Consider the following 26,693-nt stretch of genomic DNA (forward strand, 5'->3'; position numbering starts at 1 on the left):
CAATGACCAAAAAAGAAAAACAGCAAAAACATTAAAATTAGGATTCTCTAGGGTTTTCAATAGATCATGTCATCTGTTAACAGAGATATTTTTTCCATTTCTTTTTCAATGTGGATTCCTTTTATGCATTTTTTTGTTGCCTGATTCTTCTGACTAGAATACCCAGTACTTCATTCAAAGGCAGTGGTGCAGTTACTTCATTACAGTGTTTCTGATCTTTGAGAAGCTTGCAGTCTTTTACTATATAGTATGTTAGGTTTCAGCTTTTCATATGCATATGGCCTTCATTAGGTTGAGGGGGTTTCCTTCTGTCTCTGTTTAGTGTTTTTATTTATAACATGTTGTCCAATATGCTCATATTTGTGTTCTGTCTCAATATCATGTCTTTTTTTTTTTTTTTAAGATTTTATTTGAGAGAGAGAGTGCACAGGCAGGGGGAGCAGCAGAGGGAGAGGGAGAAGCAGGCTCCCCACTGAGCAAGGAGCCCGATGAAGGGCTCAATCCCAGGACCCTGGGATCAGGACCCGAGCCAAAGGCAGACGCTTAACCAACTGAGCCACCCAGGTGCCTGTGATCATGTCATGTCATTTTTGATCATCATTCTATTAATGTGGAGTCCTCAATTTATAGTTTTCTATATGTTGGAACACCCTTAATTCCAGGACAATTTCCCACTTAACATACGTTGTAAAATGGTAAAATGTGCTTTTGATTCAGTTTGCTCTGTTTATTGGACTTTCCATGAATATTCCTCACAGGTAGTGGTTTGTAGCCTTTTTTACTTGTAGTGTGTTCCCCTGGCTTGGATAACCTGGTAATGCTGGTACCCCAGAGAGAGTGTTTTGCTAATTTCTCTTATGTTTTCTCTTTGGACATGTTTGAGGAGATTTGAAGTCCTTTCTCATTAAGTGTCTGGGCACAGGACTTTTTCTTTGTTGGGAGTTTTTTTTTATTACTCTTTCGATCTGCTTAGTAGTTGTGATTTTTAAATATTTCTTCATGATGGTAATACTTTTTTTGATATTTATTGTTTTCTTTTGGTATCACTTTGTTGGCACATGATTATCCATTGTCACCTCTTATCATTACTTTTATTTCTATGGTATTAGTTACTATGTCTGCTTTTACTTCTTCACTTCTCATTTTAGTTGGTCCTTTCTCTTTCATTCTTACTTGATTTATTTCATGGGCTGTCAATTTTGTTGATCTTTTCTGACAACCAACTCTTCCTATTGTTGATACGTTCCTATTTTTACTATATCCGGTTTGGTTCATTTCACTTTTACGTTTAAATATCCTTCCTTCTACTAATTTTGCACTCATGTGACACTTCTGATTATTTGAGATGTAGGAAAGTGATTTGTGCTACAAAATGACAATACCACAGAATTATCTATTAGGATATGGTCAGTACGTTTTGTGCAAAGTTACGTGTCCATGGATAAATGAAGTCCTGATGATTCCTTCTCAGCCATCTTTCTGACATTGTCTGATTGACTTGAAGCATGTAATTAGAAGTCATCAGTGTATTTATCTAAAAATAGTAAGTGAAATGATTTTCTCTTATTTCTTATCGTTTAGGCATATCTTTACATACCCAGTGCTTCCTGCCAAAGCCAAGCGTAGAAGGTTCTTTCCAAGAAGTGTCAATGTGGACATACAAAAATAGTGTCCCTGAGAATTTATACTTAATGACAGATTGGGACAATGATGGGGAGAGTGAAGGGCATCAGAGATATCATGAAGGACATATTCAAACTGAGACACGTGCCTTTAATAAGAAACTCACTGCCCCAAATGGTGAAGGATATAAAACTATGTGGACAACCTCCCTTTTTAAGTCAGCTGTTTCTGAAAAACAGTGTGATTCTGCAAGAAAAAGCTGCTATCAAATATTCAAACATACATGTTTGTGGAAAGAAAATTTGGAAGATGGGGAAAGTTATCTAGCCCATGCTGAAAATAATGATTTGAACCATTTTGAAGATAGGATTGGATTAACCTATCAGTCAAATATTTCTGATAATCAGAGATTTAGAAATGAAGAACAGTGTGCTAAGTGGGGTCTATTTGAGAGGTGCCGCAATGTGGAGTTGACCCTACAGAATTACCAGAGCCTTTTCAATGGAGACAGAATTGCTCAATGCAGTGAATCTGAGAGAACATTTAACCAGTGCTCCAGTGTTAATAGACGTGTGACGACTCCATTTCCAAAGAACCATAGTGAATGTCATAAATGTGGGGAAGTCTTTTATCAGAGCTCTAACCTTACTATACATGAGACTATCCATGTGGGAGAGAATCCTTATGAACATAATCAGTGTGGGAAACCTCTTAAGCAGTCCTCCAGTATTGGTGATCATCAGAGAATTCATGAGGGAAAAAACCCATTCAGGTGTAATAAGCCAGGGAACATGTTTAGTCAGTCATCAAGACTAAATATAAATAATACAATCTCTACTGGAGAGAAAAAGTACATTTTTAAAGAATGTGGTAAAGCCTTTGACTTGCGCTCAACACTATCTCAACATCAGCAAATTGGAGAGAAAACATATAAATGTGAAGAAGGTGGTAAAAGCTTTAAGGACTGCTCATCACTAAATAGACACAGGCAAATCCATACCGGAGAGAAACTTTACATGTGTAAAGAATGCGGCAAGGCCTTTAAGAGGCTACACCACCTTACTCAACATTACAGAATTCACACTGGAGAGAAACCTTACAAATGTAAAGAATGCGGCAAGGCCTTTAACCATCAATCAAACCTTATTAAACATCACAGAATTCATACTGGAGAGAAACCTTACCTATGTAACAACTGTGGCAAAGCCTTCAGATTTCGCTCAGTCCTTACTGAACATCACAGAATTCACACTGGAGAGAAACCTTATAAATGTAAAGAATGTGCCAAGGCCTTCAACAGTCAATCAAACCTTACTCAACATTATAAAGTTCATACTGGAGAGAAACCTTACAAATGTAAAGAATGTGGCAAGGCCTTTAACCACCACTCGACACTTACTGAACATCACAGAATTCATACTGGAGTGAAGCCTTACAAATGTAAAGAATGTGGCAAAGCCTTTAAGTTTCACTCAAACTTTACCAAACATCACAGAATTCACAGTGCAGACAAACCTTACCAATGTAAAGAATGTGGCAAAGTCTTTAAATTACGCTCAACCCTTACGGGACATCACAGAATTCATAGTGCAGAGAAACCTTACAAATGTAAAGAATGTGGCAAGGCCTTTAAGAGGCAGTCAGCCCTTAATCGACATCACAGGATTCATAGTAGAGAGAAACCGTACAGATGCGAAGAATGTGGTAAAACCTTTAAGGACTGCTCATCACTAAATGCACATAGGCAAATCCATACTGGAGAGAAACTCTACAAATGTAAACAATGTGGCAAAGCCTTTAACGGGCACTCAAACCTTACTCAGCATCACAGAGTCCACACTGGTGAGAGACTCTACAAATGTAAAGAATGTGGCCAGGCCTTTACATTGCACTCAGGACTTACTCAACATCACAGAGTTCATACTGGAGAGAGACCTTACCAATGTAAAGAATGTGGCAAGGCCTTTAACAGACAATCAATCCTTACTCAACATTACAAAATTCATACTGGACAGAAACCGTAAAAATGTGAGGAATGTGGTGAAGGCTTTAAATTACACCCAACCCTTGCTCGACATCACAGAATTCATACCGGAGAGATATGAGATGCCCTTCTTCATTAGGTGGAACTCATGCATACCTAATTTTCCATCGATGATGGACAGTATAATACACAAATACGCAGAAAAACTAAATGGAGATGCTATTTATGGTTATAACATTGATGTGAGTTACCATGAAATAGCTATTCAGCTGTACGATACTCCATGTATTGTAACCTAAAGAACTTCCTGAACATTAGAAATACAAGATTTTACTAATAGCTCTTTAAGGAAAAGGTGGCAGTCCAGTAAAGTGCTGATAATATCTTCAGAGCAATCATTAGAGTGTGAGGTGATGTGGTTGAAATGAAGAAATCCTGACACACATCAGGAGGATAGCTGGTTTGTTTGGACTGGAGAAGGGAGGCTCTGGGCAAAGTGCGCATGGAGTGGGGAAGGGGCGCTGCCTGTGTAGATTCGTAGGCTGCCGACCCCGCTGCCGTGCACTGGGCTAAAAATGACAACTAACGCCAACCATGAAAGATCCAAGTCACAGCAGTACTAGCCCAAGCATCATCAATGAAGATGTGATTATTAATGGTCATTCTCATGAAGATGACAATCCATTTGCAGAGTACATGTTGATGGAAAATGAAGAGGAATTCAACAAATAGAAGAGGAGTTATGGGAAGAAGAATTTATTGAACGCTGCTTCCCAGAAATGCTGGAGGAAGAAGAAGAACGTGAGTGGCTTATTCCAGCTCAAGATCTCCCACAAACTATGGACCAAATCCAAGACCAATTTAATGACCTTGTTATCAGTGATGGCTCTTCTCTGGAAGATCCTGTGGTCAAGAGCAATCTGAATCCAAATGCAAAGGAGTTTGTTCCTGGGGTGAAGTACTAAAATATTTGAGTAGACGGGGCCCTCTTTTGGTGGATGTAGCACAATTTCCACACTGTGAAGGCAGTATTAGGAGTCTTAATTGTAAACGCTCTCTTGTCACTGTGTTACACTTATGCATTGCCCAAGTTTTGTTAGTCTTGCATGCTTAGTAAAAGTGCTGAGACTGTTACTAAGGATTAAGCTGTCATTTCACTTTTACTGAGCTGTATGGCACTCTAGGGAAGAGTTAGCTGAAACGTTTACTGAAAATAGGATTGGCCCCATGGCTTAATGTGAAGACAGTGAGGAAAGAAGCACTAGTAAAGTTGTGACAAAGCACCAAATTAAAATGACCTCTAAATCTTAGTGAATTGTCTTTTAAAGCTAAACTAGTCCCTTAGGGTTAGCGAATGCTAGTTAATGTCTAAACTTTATAAAAATGAGTACATTTAAATGAAGTTCTAGTTGTTAGGCATATTTCTCAGTTCAGACTTAAATTTGCATTTGTAACAAAAAGGAGCTCCTTTTTCTGAAGAAGGCCTTGTTAGTTAATTTGAAATAATTCTTTATAGACAAGTATATCTTTGGTTTACTGAGGTTATAAGGTAGAAATCAGATGAGAACTAGTCCTGACTTCGATGGTATTTTATCATGTAAGAAATAGTGAATTCTGGGCTCCTGGGTGGCTTAGTTGGTTAAGCGACTGCCTTCGGCTCAGGTCATGATCCTGGAGTCCCTGGATCGAGTCTCGCATCGGGCTCCCTGTTCGGCGGGGAGTCTGCTTCTCCCTCTGACCCTACCCCCTCTCATGTGCTCTGTCTCTCAAATAAATAAAATCTTTAAAAAAAAAAATAGTGAATTCTTCTAATGTTACATCTGAGGAAGTATGTAATTTGAGAATTGCATCTTCTATGGAGTCACTGCATCATAGCTATGCCTATGTAAAGTGCAACGTTTGACCCACCATAATCCAACTGAACAAAGTAATGGTAACTTGATTTGAATGGTGCTTTTCCTTGCTTTGTTAACCATCACAACAATAGTCTACAGCACAACTTTTCTTTTAACAAAGCTAGAACAGTTTTGGCTTCTTAAACTTCATACTTGGGTAGGTTAAGCTGCCATACATGTTCAGTGTGAATAGTGTTTAAGTTGAAAATATTGTAAAAAATTATATATTTTTTAAAAATATTAAAAAAAATAATAATAGAACTGGGGGCGGGGGGTGGAAGGATAGCTAACTCTTCCCTAGAGTGCCATACAGCTGTACTTAACACCTTTCTTAAAAATGACCTCAGGCCTGAAATCTATGGAAATTACTACTCCCACATCATGATAGCAGCACTTGAATGCTTTTTAAAGCTTGTATTCTGTATTTTGAAAGGTAGTAATAGAGTGGATTTGAAATGCATAACTTAGTCTTTGTGTGAACTTAAATATATTTTAATAAAACAATTTTTTTTAAAAGATTTTATTTATTTGACAGAGAGACAGCTAGAGAGGGAACACAAGCAGGGGGAGTGGGAGAAGGAGAAGCAGGCTTCCCGCTGAGCAGGGAACCCAACTGGTGTTCCATCCCAGCACCCTGGGATCGTGACCTGAGCTGAAGGCAGATGCTTAACCTACTGAGTCACCCAGGTACCCCAAAACATAATTTTTAACGTGTTAACATGGATGTGTAATGAATGACATGTTATCCCACCACCAACATGAATCCATCTCATTTTATTGAAGGTTGTAGGTAACTGATGGTATCATCCATTTGGTAACGGTGTGGAATAATATACTTACGAATCCATTTTCTCAGTGATCTTAAGGTTTATATAATGTGATTATTTTCCCCCTAGTCTGTCATACGATTTTCTCTTTGTGAAAACTCTGGTATTATTATGCATATATTAGAGAGGGGTATAATATAGAGGTATTGTTGAGGTTTTTGCTCATGTACTCTATGCTATTGCTACTTAGCGTCCATTTGGTGTAGGCAGTATTTTGCAGGGGCCTTGAATGACATCAGCCATTCTCACTAGTGAATCCCAAGACAACACGCTGCAGAGTCCCAAGTTAATGTAACTGCTGATATGACATCTTCATTCCATTCTTGTAAGCAACCCTCTCCTTTTTCCCAAAGCATTCCCCTCCCGTGTCCCTTAGAGAAGACACCCACAGAGCTTACCTAAGCCTGCTTTAGTTTGAATGGCCTAGTCTGTACTTAGTCCTGGGACTCTGAAGCACTTCACCATGGCCCCAAATAAAGATATGTGCCGCACGTCATAGGTGGAGGTGTTTTTTTGATGTGTATATGAAATGTGTGCATATGACTGTTGGGTGTGTAATTGATAACCCATAAATAAGTGAAACCTATCCCAATGAAAGTGATATGGTAGCCCACGTAAGAGATAGAAAATCTTTAAGATGAAGAATTAGCACGTGGATGAGGACAACTGTCCGAAGGTGCACAACTGACTCCCTGTATTTAGAAAATATCTTCTTTTCTCCAGTTTTATTTTTCTTCATTATGTTTCCACGTACGAAGGCATCACAACCATTCTTTTTTCCTGTGTTTTGCCGAGAGAGTCCTCTCTAAACACTTGAGATTAGAGTGATGGAAGGCCAGTGGGTACTCAGACATTCACAGTGGGATGTGACATGTGAATCTAAGCAAGACTTGATGAAGCACCATCTTTAGACAGATAAGACCTATTAAAATGTGAAGAATTCTTCCAATGTGGTGAGGAAACTGGAGGTGGCTCCCTTTAGTCAGTACAAAGTCACAGGGCAGTCACAGGTATCATTGGATGAATGCCTATAACGGGGAAAAGGAATTGGCAAAGGTGATGGGTTTCTAAGGAGTAGCGAAGTCCTACTTTATCTTCATGAACTGATTGAATTCCTGTGTCTTAACTGAGGACTAACGATGTTGGATGTTAATGATTACTGAGTTTCCCCAGGCCTAGATCAGTGCCAAGTGATGGATGAGGGTATTGGATGATGCAATGCAATTATTTGTGCAGAGCTTTAAAAATGTCACAGGGCAGAATAGATGTTCAAGATGAAGTTTTCTGGACAGTGGAATAGGCAGGATCAGCAAGGCATGTGCTGTGGTTGAACCCAAGCACTTGTTGCCCAGGTAGATAACCCCAGTCAAGGTAAGAGCCACTGTAGTTGGGCGATCTTTCAGGGAAGGTGATGCACTGCTGTGCGGGACCTTCCTCCCTTTAGTCAGTGTCATGATGAGTGTAGTGAGAGGCAGGAAGCATTTCTGTTCAAACAGTCCAGCGCAAGTGTTCACTGACTACAGAATGAATAAAGATGTGGGGTATATATAGTAGGGAATATTTATCAACCTATAATTAATGAAATCTTGGCATTTCCACAACATGGAGCTAGAGAATATTCTGCTAAATGAAATAAGTCAGAGAAAGTCAAATACCATATGATTTCACTCATACTTGGAATTCAGAAATCAAAACAAGTGAGCAATGGGAAAGAAAAAAAGAAATGGAGAGCTAAACCAAGAAACAGACTCTTTAGAGAACAACCTGATGGTTGCCAGAGTGGATGTAGGTAGATGGATGCCTTAAATAAGTGATGGGGACTAAGGATTGTCCTTATGATGAGCACTGGGTGTTGTATGGAATTGTACAATCACTATTGTAAACCTAAAACAAATGTTACCTTGTGTGTTTTAAGTGAAATGCAAACAAAAACCTTAGAAAATGTTTTGTTTTTTTTACAGATTTAAGAGACTTTTTGTCTTTGGTTGACTGACTTGCAGTAGTTACACAAAATAGACCTTTGTTTTTTTTGTTTGTTTGTTTGTTTTTAAAGATTTTATTTATTTTTTTGAGAGAGAGAGTGAGAGAGAAAGAGCACAAGAGGGGGGAGCGGGAGAGGGAGAAGCAGACTCCCTGCTGAGCAGGGAGCCCGATGCGGGACTCGATCCCGGGACTCCAGGATCATGACCTGAGCCGAAGGCAGTTGCTTAACCAACTGAGCCACCCAGGCGCCCCAAAATAGACCTTTGTAAACAAATTGAAACATTCATCTTTTCTCCCTTTCTGATTCCTCCCCAATTCAGAAATTCTCAGTAACTGTTCTTAATTTTTTATGCCATCATATGTATATGCATAATTTCATAAGAATCTGTTATCCATATGACAAGAAATCATTAGAAATACTGTTATATAACCAAGGTTTTTTGGGGTTTTTGTGAAGATGTCATTTGAGAGAAAGCCTGAGTGAGCACGAGTGTGGGTGGGGGAGTGACTCAGCAATCCAGGCACCCCTGTATTACCAAAGTTGTGACTGGAATGTCACAGCTCAGAAAGAGCTGCATAAACTCAGATATGACGAGACAGCTATAGGGACTGAGACTGAATTTATGGAGTCAGTAAAGCCCCCTTGTAAATAACAGCCTGATACCTTGTTTACAGAGTTCCCAGCAGCCTTACCAGGTAACCAAAGATCATTTCCCCATTTTTTTTTTTGTTTTTTTTTTAAGATTTTATTTATTTGAGAGAGAACATAAGCAGGGATGGGCAGAGGGAGAGGGAGAAGCAGACTCCCTGCTGAGCAGGGAGCTCAAGCCCAGGACCCTGGGATCACAACCTGAGCCGTAGGCGGACACTTAACTGACTAAACCCCCTCGGTGCCCCAAGATCATTTCCTAATAGGTGCAGGAACCTGGTTATCTGGGGGACCTCAAGAAGAGCGAAATTCACCCAAATCTATCGATATCACAGGCAATGTCTGGTGACCTGTATTTGGCTTGGCTTCTGGCCTAGAGAAGCTATTAAAAGTTCAATATAGAGATTCGTTATGAAACGTTCAACAAAATGATCTATCCATCAAACCTTTCTTCCTGGTACACTATGTAAATAATCAGGCCAAGTTTTCTTCCTTCAACTAGATTTATTTTCAATGAAATTAATGTTAATTTGGTATGATTATAGAGAAAAATATGTTTCAATAACACATGTTTGTAGATAAAGATTTTAATACTATTCATTATAATGTGGACTAGATTCTGATTTCTTCTAGTGTCATCCAGTGACTGGCTACAAATCCCCAAACTAATATTCTCATTTTTCTCCCACCCTTCTGACCTGAAATTGTGTGAGAACTAAAACTGCCTTTTTTTTTTTTTTAAGATTTTATTTATTTATTTGACGGAGAGACACAGCGAGAGAGGAAACACAAGCAGGGGGAGTGGGAGAAGGAGAAGCAGGCTTCCCGCAGAGCAGGGAGCCCGATGCGGGGCTCGATCCCAGGACCCCGGGATCATGACCTGAGCCGAAGGCAGATGCTTAACGACTGAGCCACCCAGGCACCCCTAAAACTGCCTTCTTCCTGAAGCTCTGCAAGCTTAATATAAATGTCTTGATGTATTGGAAATTACAAGTTACAAAAGATGAGGCCTTCACCTTCAACAACCTTAAAGATTGAAGGACCAATATATACAATGCAATATTACTCAGGTATAAATAATAATGAAATCTGGCCATTTGCAATGACATGGATGGGGCCAATGTATTATGCTAAGTGACAAGTCAGAGGAAGACAAATACCTTATGAGTTCATTCATGTGGAAATTAAGAAATGAAACAGATGGGGGCGCCTGGGTGGCTCAGTTGGTTAAACTGCTGCCTTCAGCTCAGGTCATGATTCCAGGGTCCTGGGGGGATCGTGCCCCGCATCGGGCTCCCTGCTCATGCGGGAAGCCTGCTTCTCCCTCTGCCTGCCGCTCCCCCTGCTTGTGCTCTTTCTCTCTCTCTCTCTGTGTCAAATAAATACAATCTTAAACAATTAAAAAAAAAAAAAGAAACAGATGAACATGGGGGGGAAAATGATAGGGAAACCACAAAAACTCCTAACTACAGAGAACAAACTGAGGGTTGTTGGAGGGGAGGTTCAGATGGGGGAGGTAGGTGATGGGTGTTAAGGAGGGCACTTGTGATGAGCACTGGGTTTTGTATATAAGTGATAAATCACTAAATTCTCATGAAACTAATGTTACACTATATGTTAACTGGAATTTATTTATTTTTAAGATTTTATTTATTTGACAGAGACACAGTGAGAGAGGGAACACAAGCAGGGGGAGTGAGAGACAGAGAAGCAGGCTTCCCGCTGAACAGGGAGCCCGATGCAGGGCTCGATCCCAGGACTCTGGGATCATGACCTGAGCCAAAGGCAGACGCTTAACGACTGAGCCACCCAGGTGCCCCTGTTAACTGGAATTTAAATAAAAACTTGAAAGTCCAAAATAAAAAATTTAAGGACAAAGAATTGGTCATTGGTGAAAGGATAAGAAATAGAAACAGAAAAATGTTCATTTTAGCCCAGGAGGCTGACCTATAGCCTGCATAGTTGTTGTTTTTTTTTTTTTTAAAGATTTTATTTATTTGAGAGAGAGAGAGCACATGAGAGGGGGGAGGGTCAGAGGCAGAAGCAGGCTCCCTGCCGAGCAGGGAGCCTGATGCGGGACTCAATCCAGGGACTCCAGGATCATGACCTGAGCCGAAGGCAGTTGCTTAACCAACTGAGCCACCCAGGCGCCCTAGCCTGCATAGTTTTGATAGGGATCCAATGTGTGCAGATTTCTACATTCTTAAATGGTCTAATGAGTCCTGTACATCTCATCAATAGTTAATATTGAACTGAATGATAAGCACCTTAGAAATTTTGCAAAAGTAGGTTTGTGAGTATAAATCCGAGGAGGGGTGCTGGGATGCCTCAGTCTGTTAAGTGGCCGAGTCATGATATTGCCTCAGGTCATGATCTCAGTATGGTGGAATGAACCCTGTGTTGGGCTTCCAGCTCAGCACAGTGTCTGCTTGAGACTGTCTCTCCTCTCCCTCTGCCCTCCCCCACTCTCACTCCGTCTCTAAAATAAATCCTTAAAAAAGAAATTTGATGAGGGGTGCCTGGGTGGCTCAGTTGGTTGAGCAACTGCCTTCGGCTCAGGTCATGATCCCAGGGTCCTGGGATGGAGCCCCGCATCGGGCTCCCTGCTCAGTGGGAAGCCTGCGTCTCCCTCTCCCACTCCCCCTGCTTGTGTTCCTGCTCTCGCTGTCTCTGTCTCTGTCAAATAAATAAGATCTTAAAATAAAATACAATAATATGTACCATCTTGGGGCGCCTGGGTGGCTCAGTCAGTTGAGCATCTGCCTTGGGCTCAGATCATGATCCCAGGGTCCTGGGATCGAGCCCCGCATCAGGCTCCCTGCTCCTTGGGGAGCCTGCTTCTCCTCTCCCTCTGCTGCTCCCCTGCTTGTGATCTCTCTGTCAAATAAATAAAAAGAAAAAAGAAATTTGATGAAACATTTATGATCTAATACTCCATGCACAACCCCACCCCCTCAAGCACTAAGCATATAACCACCTGCTTCAAGCACTAAAATTGTCACTCTTGGGCTTGGTTGGCTCAGTCAGTTAAGTGTCTTACTTCCACTAGGGTCGTGATCTCAGGTTCCTGGGATCCATCCCTCAGGCTCCCCGCTCAGCGTGGAATCTGCTTCTTCCTTTCCTTCTAACTCTGCCCCCCCCCCACACACACACTTGTGGCCCCTCTGCCCCCACCCTTCAAATAAATAAGATCCTTAGAAAAAAGTAAAAAAACAAAAAGTGTAGCTCTTCCTGAGGACAAGTCCTGTCCCTGTGTTACTTGAATAAACTTACTAAGTTGCACCATAAAACATCTCAAGAATTCTTTCTTACCAATGTGGTCAATGATTCCACAATTTTGTTATGGAAAAAACCCATGTTCCACTGCTGGCCCTTCAAAAATCCAATAGTCAAGGCATGATTTTTGATTGGAAAGGTATATGAGCTTTATTCAGGAGGCAAGCCACTTGGGAAAAAAACAGACTCATGTCCAAAATCAACTGCAAGTTTTCTGCCTTGCCCTCACATTTTTTAAAGGAACTTGAGGGCAGTTAATCAGTAGGAGGGCAGGGTAGTCTGTAACACTTTTTGATTGCCTGCAGACTCAATGGTGCCACCTACAGATGTTATGGAGGTCCTCGGAGGTTGTGTATGAGTGCTCCAGGGGGAGATTGTGCTAGAAGGTTTGATTATCAGGCTTTCTAGGAAACAATGCATGATGTATAAATGTACAAAGGAAGTTTTAGTTCATCAATCATGAAGGCTAAAGGTGTTTACTAAAATTTAAAGACCCTTAAGTTGGCCAGAGGGGCCGAGGCATGGCTTCTAAGTAACTTTAAAAAATTGTTTTCTAGGTGTATTCTGTTCCTGCAAATGGAATTTGTTCCTGTCTTTTGTGAGTCTGATATATATACCAAGAATAAATTAGATGGGGAACTTTATCAGGAAGAGAGCTAATGCCAGAGATGAACTTTTCATACCATAAAAAGTTGCCTGCCTGGAGAGGCAAACCATTTTTTTGACATATATTTGCTCTTTCCTTTTTCCTGTGAGTATGCATCCCCTTGTTTGAAATTCTAAATCCCTACCTCCTCCTTAAGTCATGGTGGCATGTAAGCCCTGTCTTTGAGCCTCACGTCTTTGAGGTTCCCTTTCTTTTCTTTTCTTTTCTCTTTTATTTCTTTTCTTTCTTTCGAGTCTGTCTTACATAAGGTTGATTATTAGACCATCCAAAGAATTGAGAATGGAGGAGAAAAACAAGTTTTCCTCTCCTCCACATTCATTTTGTTGTATAAACTGACCTGGGGGGAGAAGGAATTATGATGGCAGAGGAGTAGGAGAACCTAATTTTGTCTGGTTCCTGGAATTCAGCCAGATAGTTATTCTGAAAACCTGCCAAATCACCCAGAGACCTGATAAAAGAATTGCTACAAGTAGTGAAGCAACCACTTTTTGCAAGGTAGGAGGTGAGGAGAAGTGAATCTGGAGGCAAATTATTGGAAGATAAACTGCAGGAGGATGGAGCCTCAATAAGTGGGTCCCGGAATGTGCTATAAGCAGCAGAGTACAAATTGAAACTTTTAGAAGTCTGCCTGGAAGGTGCTCAGGTGGCAAAGAGGCATGGAATCCCAGATGGGACAGTGTGGCCTCAGGATCCCTGGGGTCACACAAAGAACAGGGTGCTTGAGTGTGGCATAGTTCCAAAGCACTGGAGTGGGGAAGTTGGCTAAAAAGAGCGAGTTCAGGCACCAGTGTTCTGCTCGATGTTGACAAAAACCAAGAACTGCTGCACAGTGGGGGACTGCTTTCCAGGCAGAGGACCAGCAAGAGGTTGAATTATGGCAAGACCCCTCTCCTTACCTCAGGAGGAACAGTGCAGGTCCATGCCTCAGAAGGCTGTAATGTTTGGAGACTTGAAATGGGATCACATGCCTGAGTAAAAAATGCTTGGTCACAGGCTGGGTGAACACAGAATTTGGATGGAAACCAGGGAGACCAAGAGTGATTGCTTTTCTGTGGGTAGCCACAAACTTTCAGCTCTGGGGCTAGAGATTGGGACATCGCCATTTTCATCCTCTCCAGTGGCGCTGAAAGCCTTCAGGCATCAAAACAGCAATATAGTACAATCCAGAGCCACCTCCACTGAGCCTGGCCCCCTGGCAAGGGCAGTGCAATTCCATCCAATAGACACCTGAGAATCAGTGCAACAGGACCCTCCCCAAGAAGACCAGCAGGAACTTCCTCTTTTACCACATATACTGATCACAGAGAAATCCAAACTCCAGTTCTTGGGAAAAAAACAGTATATAGCGTTTGTGGATTTTTCTCATTATTCTTTAGTCTTTCAGTTTTATTTTTTTTTCAGTTATTATCAATTATTTTTAAAGTAATTTTTAATTTTCATTTTTACATTTACGTTTTATATACATTTTTCATTTTTGGCTTCCTTTCATTGTACTCAATTTTATTTTCGTGTACATGTTTTTCTTTCTTTCCTATTTTGGGATCTAGTTTCTTCTACCAAGCCAACCAAAATACACGCAGGATCTAGTTTCTGGATCTAGTTCTGTTGTACTTCTTGTTTGATTTTATTTTCTTTCTTTTTTTTTTTTGTTTCTGTTCTCTTCTGATTAGTGTATATTTTTTCTAGCGTCATTGTTGCTATTTTTGTATTTTTCCCTCATCTATTCTTTTCTGGACATAATGACAAGATGGAAAAACTCACCCCAAAAGAAAGAACAAGGGGCAGTACTCACTACCATGGATTTAATCAATATGGATATAAGTACACAGTCAGAACTAGAATTCAAATCAACGACTATAAAGATACTAGCTGGGCTTCAAAAAAGCAAAAAGACAAGAGAAAATCCCTTACTGGAGAAATAAAAGAACCAAAATCTAATCGAGTCGAAATCTAAAAGGCTATTTACTGAGATGTAATAAAAAAAAGGAGGCTCTAACTGCTATGATAAGTGAGGCAGAAGAGAGCGTCAGTGATATAGAAGACAAAATGGAGAATAAGGAAGCTGAGAAAAAGATAACTACTGGATCACAAAGTGAGGATTCAAGAGATCAGTGATACCACAAAGTAAAACAATATTAGGATAATTGGGATCCCAGAGGAAGAGGAAGGTGGGGGGGGTGGGGGTGGAGAAGGTTTATTTGAACAAATTATAGCTGAGAACTTACCCAATCTGGGAAAGGATATAGGCATTCAAGTCCAGGAAGCACAGACAACCCCCCTCAAAATTAATAAAAATAAGTCAACAGGTTGACATAGAATAGCGAAGCTTGCAAAGATCAGAGATAAAGAGAAATCCTAAAAGCAGCTCCAGACAAGAGGTCAGTAACCTACAAGGGTGAAAAGAGAAGGCTGGCAACAGATGGGTTCACAGACACCTGGCAGGCGAGAAAGGACTGGCATGATATAGTCAATGTGCCAAATGAGAAAAATACGCAGCTAAGAATACTTTATACAGCAAGGCTGACATTAGGAATAGGAGAGATCAAGAGCTTCCAGGACAAACAAAAACTAAAGGAATTTGTGATCACTAAACCAGTCCTGCAAGAAATATTAAGGGGGATCCTTTGAGCAGAGAGAGAGTCCAAGAGAAGAAAGACCAGAAAGGAACAGAGACAATATACAAAACAGCGACTTTATAGGTAATACAATGGCGCTAAATTCGTATCTTTCCATAATTACTCTGTGAATGGAATAAATGCTCCAATCAAAAGGCATAGGGTATCAGATTGGATAAAAAAAAACAAACAAGACCCATTGATATGCTGCTTGCAAGAGACTCATGTTAGAGCCAAAGACACCTCCAGATTGAAAGTGAGGGGGTGGAGAACCATTTATCATACTAATGGACATCAAAAGAAAGCTGGAGTAGCAATCCTTATATCAAACTAGATTTTAAACCAAAGACTAATAAAAGGTGAAGAAGGACACTATATCATAATAAAAGGGTCTATCCAAAAAGAAGATCTAACAACTGTAAATATTTATGCCCCTAACTTGGGAGCAGCCAATTGTATAAACCAACTAAGAACAAAATAAAAGAAACACATTGATAAGGATACAATAATCGTAGTGGACTGCAACCTCCACTCACAGCAATGGACAGATCATCTAAGCAGAAGATCAAGGAAACAAGGGCTTTGAATGACACACTGGACCAGATGGACTTCACAGATATACTCAGAGCATTTCATCCTAAAGCAACATAATAAACATTCTTCTTGTGTTTGCATGGAACATTCTCCAGAATAGATCACATACTGTGTGACAAATCAGGTCTCAACTGGTAGCAAAAGACTGGGATTATTCCGTGTATATTTTCAGAGAACAAGGCTTTAAAACTTGAACTCAATCACAAAAGAAAACTTGGAAGGGACACAAACACTTGAAGGTTAAAGAGTGAATAGTGAAATATTTATTCATACTGAAGAATGAATAGGTCAACCAGGAAATTAAAGAAGAATTTTTAAAAAATCATGAAACAAATCAAAATTAAAAAATATAACAGTTCAGAACCTTTGGGTATAGCAAAGGTAATCCCTAAGAGGGAAATATTTAGCAATGCAATTCTTTACCAAGAAACAAGAGAAGTCTCAAATACACAGCCTAATCTTACACCTAAGGAGCTGGAGAAAGAACAGCAAATAAACCCCAAATCCAGAAGGAGAAGAGAAAATAAAGATTAGAGCAGAAATCAATGAAATAGAAAGCAAAAGAAGAGTAGAACAGATCAATGAAAACAGGAGCTAGTTCTTTGAAAGATTTAATAAGATCAATAAACCCCTAGCCGGACTTCTCAAAAAGAAAAGAGAAAGGACCCAAATAAATAAAATCATAAATGAAAGAGGAGAGATCACAACCAAAACTGAAGAAATACAATTATAAGAACATATTATGAGCAAAAAACCCAAAAAAACAAAAAACACATTTTATGAGCAATGTACGTCAACAAATTAGGCAATCTGGAAGAAATGAGTGCATTCCTAGAAACATACAACCTATCAAAACTGAACAGGAAGAAACAGAACACCATAACCAGCAAAGAAACTGAAACAGTAATAAAAAAAAATCTCCCAACAAACAGAAATCCAGGACTAGAGGGCCTCCCAGTGGAATTCTACGAAACATTTCAAGAAGAACTAATTCGTATTCTTCTGAAGCTGTTTCAAAAAACAGTAATGAAAGGAAAACTTAACAAACTCATTCAGTGAGGGGTGCCTGGGTGGCTCAGTCAGTTAAGCCAAACTCATTCAATGAGGCCAGCAATATTACCTTGATCCCCAAATCAAACAAAGACCCCACTAAAAATGAGATTTACAGACCAATATCCCCGATGGACATGGATGCAAAAATTCTCACCAATACACTAGCCACTATGATCCAACAATATATTAAAAGGTTTATTTACCATGACCAAGTGGGATTTACTCCTGGTCTGCAAGGGTAGTTCAATATCCACAAATCAATCAATGTGATATACCACATTAATAAAAGAAAGGACAAGAACCATATGATCCTTTTTTTTTTTTTAATATTTTATTTATTTGACAGAGAGAGACACAGCAAGAGAGGGAACACAAGCAGGGGGAGTGGGAGAGGGAGAAGCAGGCTTCCCACTGAGCAGGGAGCCCGATGTGGGGCTTGATCCCAGGACCCTGGGATCATGACCTGAGCTGAAGGCAGACGCTTAATGACTGAGCCACCCAGGCGCCCCCCATATGATCCTCTTAATCGATGCAGAAAAAGCATTTGACAAAATACAGGATCCTTTCTTTTTTTTTTTTTTTTTTAAGATTTTATTTATTTATTTGACAGAGAGACAGTGAGAGCAGGAACACAAGCAGGGGGAGTGGGAGAGGGAGAAGCAGGCTTCCCGCCGAGCAGGGAGCCCGATGCGGGGCTCGATCCCAGGACCCTGGGATCATGACCTGAGCCGAAGGCAGACGCTTAACGACTGAGCCACCCAGGCGCCCCTACAGGATCCTTTCTTGATAAACACTCTCTGCAGTGTGAGGATAGAGGGAGAATACCTCAGTATCATAAAAACCATATATGAAAATCCCACAGCGAATATCATGCTCAATGATGAAAAACTGAGAGCTTTCCCCCTAAGGTCAGGAACACTATAGGGATGTTCAATTTCACTACTATTGTTCAACATAGTACTAACAACTTCTTCCTAGACACATTGCCAAAGTCAAGGGAAGCCAGGGCAAAAAGGAACTATTGGGACTTCATCAAGATAAAAAGCTTTTGCACAGCAAAGGAAACTCGGTCGACAAAGCCAAAAGACAAAGGACAGAATGGGAGAAGATATTTGCAAATGTCTTATCAGATAAAGGACTAGTATGCAAAATCTATAAAGAACTTATCAAACTCAACACCCAAAGAACAAATAATCCAATCAAGAAAAGGGCAAAAGACATGAACAGATATTTCTCCAAAAAAGACATACAAATGGCCAAAAGACAGACGAAAAAAATGCTCAACATCACCCAGCATCAGGGAAATGCAAATCAAAAAACCACAATGAGATACCACCTCACACCAGTCAGAATGTGTAAAACTAACAAGTCAGGAAACAACGGATGTTGGTGAGGATGCAGAGAAAGGGGAACCCTCCACTGTTGGTGGGAATGCAAGCTGGTGCAGCCACTCTGGAAAACAGTATGGAGGCTCCTCAGGAAGTTGAAAATAGAGCTACCCTATGATCCAGCAATTGCATTACTCTGTATTTACCCAAAGGATACAATCATAGTAATCCAAAGGGGCTCCTGCAACCCAATGTTTCCAGGAGCAATGTCCCCAATAGCCAAAATATGGAGAGTCCAGATGTGCGGTGACAGCCAAATGGATAAAGAAGATGTTATATAGACGATGGAATATTACTCGGCCATCAGAAAAATGAAATCTTACCATTTGCAGGGATGTGGATGGAACTACAGGGTATTACGCTAAACGAAATAAGTCCATCAGAGAAAGATAATTATCCTGTGATTTCACTCATGTGAATTAAGAAACAAAACAGGATCATAGGGGAAGGGAGGGAAAAATAAAATAGAAAGTCAGAGAGGCAGACAAACCATAAAAGACTCATAACTATAGGAAACAAACTGAGGGTTGCTGGAGGGGAAGTGGGTGGGGGATGGGGTAATTGGGTGGTGGGCATTAAGGAGGGCACATGATGTAAAGGGCACTTGATGTTGTATGCAACTGATGAATCACTAAACTCTACCACTGAAACCAGTAATACACTGTATATTAATTTATTGAATGAAAAAAAATAAAGAAACTGATCTCTGTGCTTCAGATCCAAAATATAACAGGAACACAGAGTTGGGCATAAAGAGGAAGAGTAGCTTTATTGTTTTGCCAGCAAAGGAGGCTGCAGCAGGTCAGGGCCTTCAAAACTGCAAGCCCGCCCAGAGGCAGGGGCTGGGGGTTTCGTAGGGAAATGCAGGATCTAGCTGGTTTCCACAGGAACTGTGTCTGTGTTGCCAGCCCTGTTAATCAAGTTGTCAGGGTGGAACCAGGTTCCTAAAATAGACTCAGAGGTAGGAAGGGAGGTTTGCAGAAGCGAGAAAAAAAGCTTATTTAGTTTGAAATGGAGTCTCACTGAAGCCTTAATGCAGCCATTTTGGTTTTTGTTCAACTTGATGCTTTTAAGTGGTTAGGCTAGGAGCCTCCTGTCTTCTGCCACATTTGGAAAATTGTGAGAGGCCAGCTTGTTACATTATAACAATTTCATTTCAGTCACCTTGACAACAATAGGAAGCCCACTTCATACTTTACAGTGAGAAACCAGTCAATATTTTCTAGAACGGGTAAAATAAAGAAAAAAGATAAAACACCAAATTTCAATGAGAATGTTGATGAATTAGAATTCGCATATTGCTGATGGGAGGGTAAAAATTACATTCACTTTGCAAAACTGTGTGGCAGTTACTTATGAAAATAAATGTTTAGGAATATAGGAATACAGGAAAAGCTCTGAAACACAGTATATATTTCCTTTTGTGATAGACGTTTGTATTTATACAGGAAAGCTCCATTTATAAGGGTGTCTCCCTCCGTGTAGCGGAAAGAGGGAGACTGTGTCAGTTTCCAGAAACTCTGATCAGTGGAGAAGGCATGGATCTAAATCTGCTCACAACCACAGCCTTGGTCACCGTGCTTTGCCTGGTCCCCTCCCCAAATGCTCCCCAGTAGGATCACGTGTGGAGTTTCAAAGATGATCATCACTGGTGCCCTCTGCCTCAGATTCTGTCAATTGGTTTGGGTGGAAACAACAGTGTTAATTAAGGGCTCCAGGTGATTCTAAGTGAGGCCAGGTTTAAGCACGAGGGCTTCCTGTTATTTTGCAAGAGTTGAGAGCTGACTTTAGCTCAAGGAGAGGTAACAGGGTCTCTGCTACATGAGTCTGGGAGGGTCAGGTCCTTGGAGCACAGGGTTCCTAGGCTGTAGCTGAATTTGTGGGCATCTGTGGGAGGGGAGGCCCCCTGGAAGCAGAGAAGGAAAAGTCAGGGATTGGTCTTCAAGTAGGAGCTACTGACAAAACGGACTAGGAAGTTAGGACTTTTCTGCATTTCAGGATCCTGTCTTCAAGTGAGCAGTTTTACAGGTGAAGAGTTTCTATTGGTGGCTTTAATGGCATTTTCTCGTGATGGCAGCTGTGATTTCTCTACAGAAAGCTTGTGAGAAAGAAATCTAGAGGACGAAGTGAAAGAAGAAATGGCTAGTTCTCAGGTAAGCCTGGTGTCCCAAGTCAGAAGCCATGTAAGGTTTTTTTCCTGAAATTCCTGAAATTGCAAATGCTGTTCCTCTAGTTTTTATGTTTCTGCCTCATGTTTTCACCTATTTTTAAAATCTTTTCAGAAATGATACTCAAGGCTAGGTCTTTAGAACACTTCTCCCCAGTATCCCAGATCCTTCTCCCTTTTCTTCAACCTGGCTTCCAATAGGCCATCAATATTTGTCACTTTGAATTAAAGTCCTGCAAGTATTGAAAATATTCCTTGGTGACAAAACCAGAGGGGAAAGTGTTGAGTCCAAGATTCCTATTGCTGGTGAGGTCTGTTTCTGGGATTTCAGTGAAGGTAAACATCATTTAGATCCCACCTGGATACTTTATCAACTCTCTGTAGCCCAGAAGTAAGAAAATGCACAAATATACAGGATGGGTATGAGGTCTAGAATAACTCGCAAAGTTTTCGGACTGCAAATAGGCATGGTGTGTGAGTCTTGTTCTTTAGAATGTGAAAAAGATGGTCTATTTAAAATATAATAGAGGGGCGCCTGGGTCGCTCAGTCGGTTAAGTGTTGGACTCTTGATTTCTGATCAGGTCGTGATCTCAGGGTCCTAGAATGGAGCCCCATTTCTGGCTCTGCATTCAGAGGAGAATCTGTTTGAGATTCTCTCTCCCTCTCCCCTGCCCCTCCCCGCCTCTCTCTCAAATATAAATAAATCTCTAAATAAAATTAGATTTAAAATAAAATAACTTCCGGGCGCCTGGGTGGCTCAGTTGGTTAAGCGACTGCCTTCGGCTCAGGTCATGATCCTGGAGTCCCGGGATCGAGTCCTGCATCGGGCTCACTGCTCGGCGGGGGGTCTGCTTCTCCCTCTGACCCTCCTCCCTCTCATGCTCTCTGTCTCTCATTCTCTCTCTCAAATAAATAAATAAAATCTTTAAAAAAAAATAAAATAAAATAAAATAACTTCCCCAGTAGCCTTTCTGAAAGAGTTCCACCCCCAATATATTTCAGGAAAACCTATGTCTCGCTCCATGGCAATGGATTGGCAGATACGCAGGATGTAGCTTTAAGCTATTGTCATTTCCTGCGCTCAGGGTCTACAGATGTGACAAACCCACTGCAAGTTCAGCATCTCCCTGTATCAGTTGGGGGTGGGGAGCTGACAAGTGAAATTAGTGTGATGAAGTTTATGGTTGTTACTGTGTCATGAGCCATAACGTACTTTGCACTCTGCTTGGAGCCTCCTGTCTTCTGCCACGATTGGAAAATTGTGAGAGGCCAGCTTGTTACATTATAAAATGTGTGTAATCTTGGAATTTTTATGGTCCTCAAGATTATCCATGGACTTTATTCAAAACAAAATAGATATTTATGGGTCTGTTTCTATTCTTGTTTGTTCATTTGTTTTTAGTTTTGATTTTGTATATATGTGAATTCATATGGTATTTGGCCGCCTTTGACTTATTTCAAATAGCACAATACCTTCTGGGTCTATCCACATTGTCACAAATGTCAAGAAACAACAAAAAAACAGAAAGAGACCACAGCAACCGTGGTTACCAGAGTAGAATGGAGAAGGATGATGGGCAAAATGGGGAAATGGGACTGGGAAGTACAGGCTTCCAGTTATGGAATTAGTAAGTCATAGGGGATAAGATACAACATAGGAAATACATTCAATGGTAGTATAATAGCATTTTATGGTGACAGATGGTCGCTCACTTGTGGTGAGCATAGTAGAACATACACAGTTGTCAAATCACCATGTTTTTCACATGAACTAACGTAACATTGAATGTCAAGTATACTTTAATAGAAAAGAAAGCAAAATAGGTACGGATAAGCTTATAGCTATACAGGTTAAACTACTTTCTTAAGAAGTTGTAGGAAGGGGCGCCTGGGTGGCTCAGTCGTTAAGCATCTGCCTTCGGCTCAGGTCATGATCCCAGGGTCCTGGGATCGAGACCCACATCGGGCTCCCTGCTCGGCGGGAAGCCTGCTTCTCCCTCTCCCACTCCCCCTGCTTGTGTTCCCTCTCCCGTTGTGTCTCTGTCAAATAAATAAATAAAATCTTAAAAAAAAAAAAAAAATAGAAAATCCCCTGGGTACTGCAAAGTTATTTTCACTAATGAAAATAATTGTGGCAAACAGCAAAGCTCCATGCCTGATTATAGTATATTGATTCTAATACATTTCTCCCAACATTTTAAACAGCTCTTCAATCCATGAGGATTACACTCAATGGAATGTCACAGTTTAATGAACAGGGGATCTCCTCCCCTCCCGCTTCTTGGTGGCACATAAAATAAACACTCATCTCACAATTAAAGGTTTCTTAGTGTTGAGATCATCATCATCATCTTAAAAATGATGCAATATGAGGGTGCCTGGGTGGCTCAGTCCTTGAGTGTCTGCCTTAGGCTCAGGTCATGATCCCAGGGTCCTGGGATCGAGCCCTGCATCGGGCTCCCTGCTCTGCGGGAAGCCTGCTTCTCCCTCTCCCGCTCCCCCTGCCTGTGTTCCCTCTCTCGCTGTGTCTCTCTCTGTCAAATAAATAAATAAAATCTTAAAAAAAAAAAAAAAGCGCTAATTTCCCAACAGGTGCAGGAACCTAGGGATATTTGGGGGACCTCAAGAAGAGAGAAATTCACCCAAATCTATAGATATCACAGGCAATGTCTACTGGTGAGTATTTGGCTTGCCTCTGGCCTGGAGAGGCTATTAAAAGTTCAATCTAGAGATTCATTATGAAACATTCAGCAAAGCTGGTTTTAAAGAGTCTGTCAGTCAAATCTCTGTTCTTGGTGGGATTATGTAAGTAATCAGGCCAAGTTTTCTTTCTTGAACTAGACTTATTTTGCAATGAAATTAATGTTATTTTTGGCTATCTTTGGTAAAAATGGGGGTGATTATAGAGAAAAATGTTTTAATAACACATCTTTGTCGATAAAATATTTTAATAGTTTTCATATAAACTGGACTAGATCTTGATTTCTTCTAGAGTCATCCAATGCCTGGCTACAAATCCCTAAACTAATATTTTGATTTTTCTCCCACCATTCTGATACAAAATTATGTGAGAACTAAAACTGCCCTTTTTTCCTGAAGCTCTGGAAACTTAATGTAAATGACTTGATGTAACAAAATCATCTTAATAGCTCATGTATACACAGCCTTAGGGCTGTGGCTCAGTGGGCCACTGAAAACTTTAACTGATGCAAAACCAGGAAGATCTGTCAGGTGGTCACTACCTGCCCTCAGTCTATCTGAGGATACTTCAGGTCTGACATCTAGATGTCTGCTCAACTGGCTACCCTTAGAAGACAAAAAAATTGGCTTAACATTTGACCTAATCATGAGGCACAGTTCTATGGTTTTCATATAAAAGTCTCCTTTAATTACATTATTTGTAGCACAGGGCACTTTGAAAATTGACCTGCATCATTGCCTCCTGAAATGACTTTGACCTGACCTACTGTCAGGCCTAAAATGCTGGATCAGTGATATGAAACAAGTACCACGTCAACTTTTAATATGTGAAACTCACAAGGAAGTTTCAGATGGGGGAAATGTGAGGGGTCAGGACAGCTTGTCCATGCCCCTTACCCCTGAATGTGCCACTTTCGCCTGTGGATAATTTGAGTTGAAGGTATTTGAGCAGGTGAAGACTCAAGAGGACCTTTCCCCCCTCTCTTACCCACACAGTAGAATCAAAATTGGGGAGGGTCTTTCTCAAATAAGAGTTATTAACTGAGACAAAGTTTATCTCAGTGACCCAGTAAGGTAGGATAAATATCTACTTACCAAATATGTGCTTTTCTTATCAGCCTTGACGTGCTTTCCTTTCCTCGGAAGCTCCAGACCCCAACCCCGTTTTCCTTAGTTCAGGCTGGCATTTATACCTCCTCTTGCCTGACATTCTTTGAAATTTCCACACCTATGTGGACTCCCTATATGTACACCTATTTAATTTTATTCTCTCCTGTTAATCTGCTTATGCCAACTTGATTCTTAGTCCAGCTAGAAGGATCTTGAAGTGGACAAGAATTTTTGTTCCCTGACAGAGGATTTTATTTTAATGCCTCATTTCCTGGCATCTTTTTTTTTTTATTATTCTTATGTTAATCCCCATACATCATTAGTTTTAGATGTAGTGTTCCATGATTCATTGTTTGTGCATAACACCCAGTGCTCCATGCAGAATGTGCCCTCCGGCATCTTATTTAAAGTATAAAAAGAAGGTGGAGCAGTAGGAAGTAACTCTACAGGAGTTGATATTTTTGAGTTTAGTTTTTGTCACTATTTCAGAAGGTTCCTTATTTGTTTCCTGTGTGGTTACTATCTTGTCAGTGTTTCCTTAAAAATCTTCTCAATACCAGTCAAAATATGTATCCCACTTGGTTTTTGTAGTTTAATATTTGGCTTTCTCGAGGTTTTTGTCTAAGTACACAAATCAGGTATTTTATTTATTTTTTATTTTTTATTTTATTTTCTTTTCAAATCAGGTATTTTATTTATTTTTTTTATTATTTTTTTTTATTCTTATGTTAATCCCCATACATTACATCATTAGCTTTAGATGTAGTGTTCCATGATTCATTGTTTGTGCATAACACCCAGTGCTCCATGCAGAACGTGCCCTCCTCAATACCCACCACCAGGCTAACCCATCCCCCACCCCCTCCCCTCTAGAACCCTCAGTTTGTTTTTCAGAGTCCATCGTCTCTCATGGTTCGTCTACCCCTCCGATTTCCCCCGCTTCATTCTTGCCCTCCCGCTACCTTCTTCTTCTTCTTTTTCAAATCAGGTATCTTAAAAGGTCCTCATTTAGGCCACTTGAGCATTAAAATCATCTTTAGTGTAATTTTCTATTTATTTAGATACTTGAAAATATCTAATCCTCGTGTATAAAACATGAATCCTACCAAATTGTTGGAAGGTGGTTCACCATCCCTTTTTTCCCATTGTGATGGTAATTTGCCATCCTAGTGGGTTGAAATGCTTAGCACTGGGGCACCTGGGTAGCTCAGTCAGTTAAGTGGCTATTTTCAGCTCAGGTCAGGATCCCAGAGTCCTGGGATCAAACCCCGGGTTGGGCTTCCTGCTTAGCAGAGAGCCTGCTTCTCCCTCTCCCTCTCCCTCTGCCTGTCTCTCTGCCTACTTGTGCTCTCTTTTATCTCTCTGTCAAATAAATAAAATCTTAAAAAGAAAGAAAGAAAGAAAGAAAGAAATGCCTAGCACTATCTAAGGGGATTTAGCCGTGAATGAATGTGCTAAGTAGAGTGATCTTGCTCCTTCAGACAATCGACCCTGGAGATGGTTGATTTTATTTTGTGTCTTGGTTTTCTCTGGAGGTAGCCTGGCTAAATTCAAAGTGCTCAGCATGCCAAGTGGCTGATCTTCTGTGTTTCCCTTGATGGAGCAGCTAAAATCTTTTTTTTTTTTTTTAAGATTTTATTTATTTATTTGAGAGAGAGAATGAGATGGAGAGAGAGAGCATGAGAGGGGGGAGGGTCAGAGAGAGAAGCAGACTCCCCGCTGAGCAGGGAGCCCGATGCGGGACTCGATCCCGGGACTCCAGGATCATGACCTGAGCCAAAGGCAGTCGCTTAACCAACTGAGCCACCCAGGCACCCGTAGCTAAAATCTTTGTGGGTTGGCTGCTGGGGGCTGATGTTGACTCTGCCACTCTCTACTGAGGGAACTAATGTCCTTTGTGTTTGATTCATTCTGAATCTCATCTACAGAATGCATCAGGCATTTAAATGGGCCACATTGTGAAGAATTTTAAATTTCTAAGAGGCAGATGCATCTGTGCCACGGACTTGCAATCTGTGCTTCTCTTGATTCTAAAGTGTATGGTGGCCATGCAGTATTACAAGAGAAAGCCATCTTTGTTTTAGTAGTCCTAACTGACCACCAACTGATTTTGTAACATGCAGCCTAATGGGCTGGAAGTGGGGAGCTAGATCAGACACAC

At 40.7% G+C, this 26,693-nt stretch overlaps 2 protein-coding genes and 1 pseudogene across 2 annotated transcripts in view; all 3 read left to right on the forward strand.

Annotated features, from left to right (window-relative positions):
• Window positions 1–26,693, forward strand: part of LOC123326867 (putative protein ZNF720) — a 57,096-nt gene that overhangs the window by 19,937 nt on the left and 10,466 nt on the right. The window lies entirely within an intron of this gene.
• LOC123323216 (zinc finger protein 345-like) lies at window positions 1,650–3,647 on the forward strand. Its single transcript, XM_044911318.1, has 2 exons — window positions 1,650–3,080; window positions 3,249–3,647. Exons 1-2 carry the CDS (start codon window positions 1,650–1,652, stop codon window positions 3,645–3,647), a joined length of 1,830 nt encoding a protein of 609 aa, XP_044767253.1.
• On the forward strand, window positions 4,178–4,636 carry LOC110573776 (annotated as a pseudogene).

Source organism: Neomonachus schauinslandi, chromosome 16, assembly GCF_002201575.2.
Source record: "Neomonachus schauinslandi chromosome 16, ASM220157v2, whole genome shotgun sequence".
Taxonomy (NCBI): Eukaryota; Metazoa; Chordata; class Mammalia; order Carnivora; family Phocidae; genus Neomonachus; species Neomonachus schauinslandi.

Bases quoted from the DNA above. Each gene is read 5' to 3' on its own strand.
- LOC123323216 (XM_044911318.1), top strand. From the start codon at position 1,650: ATGTGGACATACAAAAATAGTGTCCCTGAGAATTTATACTTAATGACA. The intron at 3,081-3,248 runs GCCTTTAAGTTT...GAATGTGGCAAG, and splicing joins AATGTAAAGAATGTGGCAAA to GCCTTTAAGAGGCAGTCAGC.